The sequence below is a fragment of the Wolffia australiana genome, chromosome 9 (genome assembly GCF_029677425.1).
Source record: "Wolffia australiana isolate 7733 chromosome 9, ASM2967742v1".
In the NCBI taxonomy this organism is placed as follows: Eukaryota; Viridiplantae; Streptophyta; class Magnoliopsida; order Alismatales; family Araceae; genus Wolffia; species Wolffia australiana.
The window spans coordinates 9,356,179-9,365,993 of record NC_135843.1 but is presented as its reverse complement, the minus strand read 5'-3'; the positions used below and the strand labels follow the sequence as shown (position 1 = coordinate 9,365,993).

Below are 9,815 nucleotides of genomic sequence, written 5' to 3'. Positions count from 1 at the left end.
TCTCTCTGTCTCTCTCTCTTTCTGCTCTCCCTCCCTCTCTCCCTCTGTCCCCTTATACCTACCCTCTATCTCTCCCTCCCTCTCTCTCTCTCACACACACACACACTCACTTTGAATAGCCATGAATTAAAAGTACGCTTCTCATATTATTCATGCAGTGAACAGGCCCAAGCACTCATTCTAGTAAATTTCAATCAATCTATCTCTTCTACTGACTTGACTGGGTACTTTCATCATGCAACTCCCCAGAGATGAAGGCAACAAGGCATTCCATCATCTCTTCAGCTTCGGCACAATGGGGCCTGCTCTGGTGGAAAACATGCCCCTCGCCCTTGGTCTCTAGCAGCTTCGCCCTCCCTCCAAACCCACCCGGGCGTAGTGCCTCCCAGTACAGCCGCCTGCTCTCTCTCATTGGGTCAGCCTCCGCAATGCAGACCAGCACACATTGGCAGCGCAGCTCCCCCAACTGCCCTACCGGGCTCACGCATGGCTCGCCAAGCCCTCGCATTGTCGTCGAGTAAATGAACCGCCACGCCCTGTCGGCGATGGCCACGTCCACGCCCATCTCCCTCCCTCCAAACCAGAAGAAGGGTTGCACGACCAACCACCCCCCCCCCCCCCCCAACACACACACACGTGAACACCCTCGCCAAATCCGCGCCTGCGCTGACCAACCGCTCTGTCGTGGCCCAGAAAAGTGCCGTCCAAGTGTCCTCGTACGCCACAGGTAATGGGTATTAATGCACTGACAAATAATGATGACAAGCCACTAGACAAGCGTCCCAGAAAGGTGCCTGTCAGGAGCCGCCGCTAGCCGTACACCTCGACTGACGACCAGCAATATCGGCGCCCCTACACATCGCCTAACAACTGTTGAAGGGATGTGACACCTACCTGCCATCGTCAGCGGTGCTCCTGGGCTGACAAGAAGACTTCAAAACTTCTTGGGACTATGAGTGTACGTCGCCAGCTGCATCGGACGTCATCCCAATATGCTGTGCCAATAACGACAAGGATATATGTTTAGTGGTCCAGAGGCATCCCTCGTCTGCCAAAGGACGGCACCACAAAGACTGATGTGCATCATCACGCCACTCAGCATGATGATGCCCTGTCGGTTAGGCATTATCATTAATACCCCTAAACCGCCCTTGGTGCCTATAAATATTGGACGCTTCGTTGATTTTCATATGGGATTTTCCTTTTCTTATCCCACTGCTTTCCCTCTATCCTTCTCTCTCTCTACATTCTTTCTATCTCTCTCTTCATACTTTGCATAATTCAACATGGCATTAGAGCACGGTGAGGCCGTTAGTGTCTCTACCGATGGCATTCCAATGCCTCCAAAAGGACATCTTGCTCTTATTCTGCCGCTGTCTCACACTTCCACTGTGTCGATAGCACCAACGGTGTTGATCAAGATTACGAAAGGGAACTACCTGATTTGGAAAATACAAATTGTGCCTATTGTGAAGGTACAGGGCTTGGGGAAGCATCTCACTCACCCCCAACCTCTTAAGGAAGAAGACACCGATGTTAAAATCACTCCATGGAAGCGAAATGATTAGCAGGTACTCTCTACAATTATCTCCTCCATGTTTGCTGAGCGTCTCCCTCTTGCCTCGAGTTGTGCTACAGCCAGAGACGCTTGGAGAAAACTTGAGACCGCTTCTGAATCATGCATCATGTAGTTAACTTCCCTTTTTCACTCCATTAAAAAAGGGTCACTTCCTCTCCATGATTACATTATGCATTTTCGGCAAGTTTGGCAGAACTGGTCGATGATGGAGAACCAGACGGGGCCGTGAAGGACGCCATGGGCACTTCATTCCTTGATGTCCACCATGCCTTAAACAAGGTCATCGAGCTCTGATAGACCCAAAATATGTGATGTAATTATACATATTTTGAAGGCATTTTGGGATCATTTCATGTGTATTTCACTCTATTTTATGAAATATTGCATGTTATGCACTAAAATAGAACAAATGATGAAAAATGATGCATTTTAATGTCATTTTATGCATGTTATACAATTTAAATATTTTTCCTAGTTGAAATAGACATTTACTACATATTTAATTTTCTCATGTTCTATTTAGTATCTTGTCTATGAAATTGCACGGGTGAAATCTGTATTTAATTTGAAGAAAGAAATAGGGACATATTATTGAGAAGGAAAAAAATATAAAAAAGGGAAAAAAAGGGAGATTATTTGGCTAGCATAGGAGCATACCACTGAATAGGCCTCAAGCCAGCAGCCAGGCCAGCGAGCGCAAAGTGCTCAAGCCGGCCCAGCCGCTAGCGAAGCCCATTCACAAGCAGCCCAATAGCGCAGGCCCAAATTGTGTCCAGAACAAGCCCAATAGTAAATGCTACAAGAGAGGTATGTATTTCAATTTTTATTCAGTTAGTGTAACCCACAAATGTTTATATACTAATGCATTTTTTAGATGTTTTCAATATGGGATGTAAATCCCATGTTAGTTTATTTGTATCGGGCCGGGCCATAGAGAGAATACAATCGCGGCCCAACGGGCCACGATCTGAAGAAAATAAGAAGAAAAATGAATCGGGTTTTGAGCCAATCAGGCCCGAAGTCCGGCTCTTTCGGGCTTATTTAAAAGTCGGATAAGATCATAGCCGTCCGATTTTTTAAGAAGTTTGGACGACCGAGATCTACTCCTTATATTTAACATATTTTTAATTCTTTTTTCAGGCTGACGCGGCCGCAGGACCCGTCGACGGATGAATCCAAAGAGACAACGGTGACATGGCTGCTGACGAGACAAGCTGATGTGGCTGAGGTGGTAAATGGAGCCGTTGGCAATTTAATCGCAGCCGTTGGACCTAAATGGAGACGATCCAACGACCAGGGGCAATTGCGTCCACTCTTGCCCCTAGTCGTCGACGCCGGCGACCAGAAGCCGTTCTCAGCCGGTGAGGGGGGCCCAGCCGTGATCCGACGGCTGGGAGGGCCACCAGGGTCGTCCCCCTCCATCGGACGGCCTCTGGAGTCCCTTCCAAGCCGTTAAAAAGGGGCCGAATGCCCCAATTTCAGTATCTTTCAACCGAAATTGGAGAACAGCAGAGGACCCATCCGTTGGTGGCGAGAACCGCAGGAGGGTCGTGACAACCTCCTGGCGATTTGAGAAGCTCTGGGAGGCTTCAAGGAAGCGCTGAGAGAGCTCGATTTTGAGCCATCAAGGGAGAGAAAGAAGGGGAAGACCGCATACCGACGCTAGGCGGCGACGATTGGCGCCGCCACCCCCTTAACTTCGATTAAGGGCAGAATCAGGTAATCTGAGCTTGACTTTGTTGAATTTCATCAGTTTTATAGTTAAAATTGGCCTCAAGTTTGTTTTATCCTTGATCTGACCCACTTTGACCAAAACTAGTCACCGCAATTTTTTTTGGGCATTTCATCCAACAACTAGTGTGTTCGATGAATATTTCTTGAATTTACCTAAGTTCAGATATATATATATATATCTGTCTTATAAAAATATATAAAAATATAAATATATCATTTTCTTTTGGGCATTCTATCAAACAACTCACAGGCGTTCGACAGAAACACCCTCTTATATTTATACAATCTATATAAAATACATTAAAAAACTTAGTATTAATTAAATACTATACTATATACCTCTTCTTTGACCCCTTTCGGGCTTTGGTCGAACACCTCTCGGGTGTTCGACGAAATCGACCCATAAACTCTTCAAATCGAATAGAAAATATGGACAAACTACATAAAAATCATATAATAACTAACTAAACCATATATAAAACTATTCTTTCGACTAAATCACTTCATATTTCATTAAATAAACTATAGAAAAATCTATAAAAATTATATAAATCATATAAAACCTCTAAAAACTACCTATATTAACTTTGCGATAAAAATCTTACTTATATAAGTAGTACTCTATAATTCTAACCTATTCTATAGTTCTATAATTACTTCTTACTACTATTATTATCCTTTTACTCCTCATAGACCTGAATTCTTACTTAGCATATTATAGTCAGATACTCACTTATTCTCTCCCTAACTATCTTATTAATATATAAATACTGTTATATCCCATCTGTTCTCTCTTAGTACTTTATATTTCTTTACTAACTACCTAATATCTTAATTCGTTCTTATTCTTAGTCGACATAAAATATAGATCCATATATCTAATATTCCCCTTTCTATACCTATCTTACAAAATTAATATCCCCTATGCTTGTTAATTAGTTATCTCTTTTTATTACCATTAAATCTTATTAACTAATAACTCAACTATTAATCTACACCTAAAGGCCAGTCCCTGTGGAGACGACCTTACTCTCACTTATACATCTTTGAGTAAGTTTCTACATATTATAAATTTATTTGATAGTAGGCAAATTAAAATTACAACGACCATTAAAATTAACACTGCAATTTGCTTCCATCAGGCTCCTGAGTGGCAGGCTTTCTCCTATGCACACTTTCCGGGGACCTCCCCAAGCGTATGTGACATCTTTTGCTAAGTCTGACGCATCGCTACCTCGCCCAATGTTGCCTCCACAACCGCATCTGTACCAACAAGCTTGGTACCCAGATAGTGGTGCTACTCATCACGTCATCTCTGACATTCACAGCTTCTACGGGGGCATCCCCTACGATGGATAAGAGCAGCTGTATGTTGGCGATGGAGCAGGTTTGCCCATAAATTCTCTTGGATCCTCTCAAATTTCTTCATGACATCTCTATCGACCTCTTCTATTAAAAAATGTTCTACATGTTCCCCAAATCTCTAAAAATCTCCTTTCTATTCATAAGCTAACAGTTGGAAAATCATGTATTTTTTGAGTTTCATTCTAATGCGTGCTACATCAAGGATTGTGCGACGAGCGAACTGCTCCTCACCGGAACGGTTCATGACAGGCTTTACTGCATCGATCCTCAATGGGAACCACATTTTTGGGAGATGATCAGCACTGGATTTTTGGCACCTCCGGCTTGGGCACCCTGCATTTAACATTTTGAAGAAAATTATTTCTCATTTTGGGCTTCCTTCATCACAAACTATATCTGCTTTTGTTTGTTTTGCTTGTTGCCTTGCCAAATCTCGAACACTCCCATTTCCTCCTACTACTCGTACAGCTTTACAACCTACTCAAGACATTCATTTTTACTTATGGGGTCCTGCACCCGTCCGATCTTATTCCGGTTATTCCTAATATGTTTCTTTCATTGACGAATTAGCGGTTCACATGGCTCTACCCCTTAAAAGCCAAAGTGATATCTTCTCGACATTCATTCAGTTCCAGAGCCTGGTGGAGAAGCAGTTATCTCGCAACATTCAGACCTTTCATTTGGACTGGGGAGGTGGGTTCCAGTCGTTGCATAAACATCTCTTAGAATGTGGGATACAATACTTTGTTTCGTGCCCACACACTCCGGAGCAAAATGACATGGCTGAGCGCACACATGTAATGTGGTTGAGACCGCTCTTAACATGCTGCACCATGCCTCTTTACCAACAACTTTATGGGACGAGGCAGTCACAACGACAACATATCTCATCAACCGAATGATCTCTCCTGTTCTAGTAAAAAATCTCCATTTGAAAAGGTACATTCCAGATCTACTGGCTACCAATTTCTCAAAGACTTTGATTGTTTATGCTTCCCTAACTTACGACCTTATTGTAAAAAATAAACTGTCTCCCAGATCTTAGCAATGCGTATTTTTGGGATACAGCTCATTTCATAAGCGATATTGATGTCTTTCTCTCTAGACATCTCATCTTTATATTTTGCGTGATGTTATTTCTAATGAAAATACTTTTCCCTTTCTCCTCTGTTTAAAGAAGCTCTAAAGTCTGACGGTTTGTTAGGCTCCGGTCCTATTGACAACTCCACATTGTGCATTATCAATACACTTGAAGATAATACTCTCGTCTCCAACACTCGTTGTGAATCTCGTCCTGGAGTCAGCTCTTCTGTTGAAGCCTGCTCGAGCCCCGGTCAGATGCCTCTTCCCACACTTTCTCCTCCTGTGTCCAGTAAAACCTCGTCAACTCTGCCTCTACGCACTCGTTTCATCTACAATTTACTTAACTTCTCTGACACGTCTCAAGAATGTGCTCGCCATTTATTTCTCTCAAATGTCTGTCATACTAAGGTATGCCCTCAATGTCATAAATCTCAACCTCTCGAACCAACGAACATCTCACAAGCCTTATGAATCCACGTTGGCGGGCTGCCATGGAGGCACAAATTTCTGCCCTTCATAACAATAGCACCTGGGTGCTTGTGAACCCACCAAATGGTGTCAATATAGTTGGTTCAAAATGGATATTTAAATGTAAGTTAAATGCCGATAACACATTACAGAGATGTAAAGCTCGTCTCGTCGCCCAAGGGTTTAGTCAAGCCCCAGGAATTGACTACCACGACACTTTCAGTCCTGTAGTTAAAATGATGACCATAAGGCTTCTTCTCTCTATTGCTCTCTATAATAATTGGGAAGCCAAGCAGTGAGATATTTCTAAGGCCTTCTTACAGGGAGACCTTAACGAAACCAGTTTTATGAAATAACCCCCCGGCTTTGTTAACCCAAACTTTCCTCATCATGTATGCTTACTTAAAAAATCTCTATATGGCCTAATACAAGCACCTTGCATGCGGTATAAAAAGCTATTGGATTTTCTAATCCTCAAAGGCTTCCACAATCCTAAAACGGACACCTCGTTGTTCTTTGAAAACACACCCACATCAAAATTATTTCTTCTTGTGTATGTTGATGACATACTTGTCATCGGTTCTAACCCTTGTGAAGTTGCAGGCACAATTTCTTCTATGCAAAGTGCATTCCAAATTCGCAACCTCGGGAATGCGACATATTTTCTGGGTATTGAATTAATTCCACACTCCAAAGGTATTTATCTTTCTCAATGCAAATATCTGGCACAAATATTGCAAACGGCAAAAATGGACGAATGCAAGCCCACTAATACATGATGCAACATGTCCTCCTCTGTGCCATAAAAAATTTCTGATAGGCCCAAGCTAACATTTTAAAGAAAAATTGTTGGAAGTATCCAATAGCTAACAATCACTTGGCCTGACATTGCTTATCCTTTCAATCGCGCATGCCAGAATATGTGTGACCCGCAACCCATACACTGGGCCGCTGTCAAACATTTACTTCGCTACTTGAAGGGAATTGCTGACTTTTCCTTATCCTACCCCCGTTTAACCACCATCAAAATTAATGTCTACAGTGATTCAGATTGGTCGGGCAATCCAACTGATAGAAGCTCTACAAGAGGTTATCTTATTTTTCTTGGTCCAAACCTAATTAGTTGATCATCCAAGAAACATACCACAATGTCTCTTTCGAGCACTGAAGCGGAGTACAAGTCAATCACTCACACCACATCTGAGGTCATCTAGGTCGAATTCATCCTTAACGAACTCAACCTCCACCTTGGTACGCCGCCTCTACTCTAGTGTGACAATTTAGGTGCAACCTATTTAACAAAAAAATTCCAGTTTTTCATTCTCATACAAAACATATTGAGATTGCTTTTCACTTTGTATGAGAATGTTGTTAGAGCAATTCTCTCTCTCTCTCTTTCTCTCTCTCTCTCTCTTGTGGACATGGTCAATAACCACCTCCACTCTCTCCACGATCACTCTCCCCCCCTCCTTCTTTTTCTCTCTATTTATTCTCCTCTTTTTTTCTTCCCTAAATGTATCACGATTGTTCATCTTCATCATTCTTCAACATGGTATCAGAGCAAGAGGTGGCTCGATCCAGTGTTTCCTCCCTCTGAATCTTTCCAGAGATTCTTCCCCATTGTTGGCGATCTAAAAGAATTTTTTCTCATGGCATCTTCTTCCGCGGTGTCTGCCGATCTCGGTGCAAAACACACAAAAAAATTTCTTTCTCACAGTCTGTGCGAGCGTCTCCTCGTCTACGCATACGTGCGCTCCTTTTGTGGCGACTTCTTCAGCAATTCTCTTTACACAATGTCTTCTTCTGTAGCGTCTTCTTCTGCAACGGCTTCTTCCGTGAAGAGTTCTTCGCCGGCACCAACCTCTTTCCCGACAGCTCCTTCCACGGTCATTTCTCTTCTTCTCCTTGGCCCCCCCTTTTCTACGGCCATTTTTCTTCTTCTACCTTCAGGCTTCTACGGCCCTTTCTCTCTTTTTTTATTCTTTCCTTCCACGGCTATTTCTCTTCTTCTCTTTGGCCATCCCCCCCCTCCCTTCTTCTAATCACTTCTAATCTCTTCCCACCTGTCCCTCCATCTAATGGCCGATCTCTCTTCTTCACCCTCTTCTAATACTACTTGTCATTCATCTTCTATTTCTCTTTTCTTCCCGGCTGTGGACTTACTCCCGACCGGGTATTCGAATTTCCTCTTATTCTTTCTTCTCTTCCCAATTCCCCTCTCCTGATTCTTCTTCGAGGGGTCTTCATTCTTCCAAGATCTTCACACCACCTATCTCCTCTTCCTCGTGGTGGCGGCCATCATGACGTGATTATCCTCGGCGCATCATCTTCCAGCAATTTCTCATGGAATATTCTGCTGACTCTCCCACATCTCATCATATATCTGCACCGGCTAATACAGGGCCCATCAATCCGTTTATCTCACAGTTGCAGGCACCATGTTCTATTTTCTCCGGAAGGGGCTCTAATTATATCATATGGTCGGCGAGTTTTCGTCGATTTCTCGAAATACATCAACATGAGTCCCTTCTGACGGAGGATCCACCATCGCCTGATGATCCGCAGTATGCACATTGGACTACCCGTGATCGTACTGCTACGACATGGTTATTAAAGATGCTTTCTCCAGATCTCACTGACTCACTCCAACTTATCTCCTCGACAAAAAAGATATGGGATGAGCTTTTCAGAATGTATGGCCTGAAAAGTAACATCACCTCTACCATTGACATCTTCGATTGGATGTTTAAACTTCAAGGTTCAGAGGGCTCTCTCGAGACAGTGTATGCTACTCTTCGAGGATGTGATTCTCGACTTCAGGTTTATCAGCCATAAACTCTAGATTTCGTTGAGCAATGGCGTTATTGGGAGGAGTTACAGGTTTCTATATTCCTTAACTCCATTCTCGCTGCCATTAGTACTCAGATATGGGGCTCTATCTTGAGTGGTGAGACTCTTCCTTCTCTGGCTGATGTTTTTAATGCGGCACAATAAGTGGACAGACTTACTCTTGCCCGGGGACTTTCTTCGTCCACCCCTATCGCATCATCTGATCCCTCGCCACTTCTTGCATCCTCCTCTGCACTTCTGGCCACTCTTGGAAGAAGTTATGGCACTTCTCAAACATTGGATCATTGCTCTTCTGATCGTCATCGCAACAAGTATGGTGGCCCTCCTTGCATCCATTGCTCTTGGCCAACGCACTTGTCCCCTAAATTCTATCATAAGTGGGGCTATCCACCTGGACATCCTCATCATATCTCATCTTCTTCTTCGGCTTCTTCCCATGGTGGTCCTCCGATCGCCTCGCATGGTGGCTCTCCGGCCAATCTCGTAGCCCTTACAACTGCTACACTTGGTACTTCTCCCTCTGGCCCAGGTACTGCTTCTTCTTCTACTTCTTCCGGGTCTTGGATTATTGACTCCGGGGCCTCTAGTCACGTCACGCGTGATGACACTATTCTCTCTCATCTGGCCACACTTCCTCACCCTTAATCAATTTTTGTTGCGGATGGACGATCATGTTTGGTTACTGAGAAAGGCAATGCATCTCCAGCATCTTAGCTTCCGCTTCATTATGTTCTTT

The 9,815-nt window shown here is 43.6% G+C and overlaps 1 protein-coding gene across 1 annotated transcript; it reads right to left on the bottom strand.

Annotated features, from left to right (window-relative positions):
* Positions 1-208: 208 nt before the first annotated feature.
* Positions 209-565, bottom strand: LOC144707388 (putative carboxylesterase 2). The gene has a single exon (XM_078580490.1). It carries the CDS (start codon positions 563-565, stop codon positions 209-211), a length of 357 nt encoding a protein of 118 aa, XP_078436616.1.
* Between the last annotated feature and the right edge of the window lie 9,250 nt (positions 566-9,815).

What these genes read in the sequence shown, in the direction of transcription:
- LOC144707388 (XM_078580490.1), bottom strand. Translation starts at nt 565, where the DNA reads ATGGGCGTGGACGTGGCCATCGCCGACAGGGCGTGGCGGTTCATTTAC.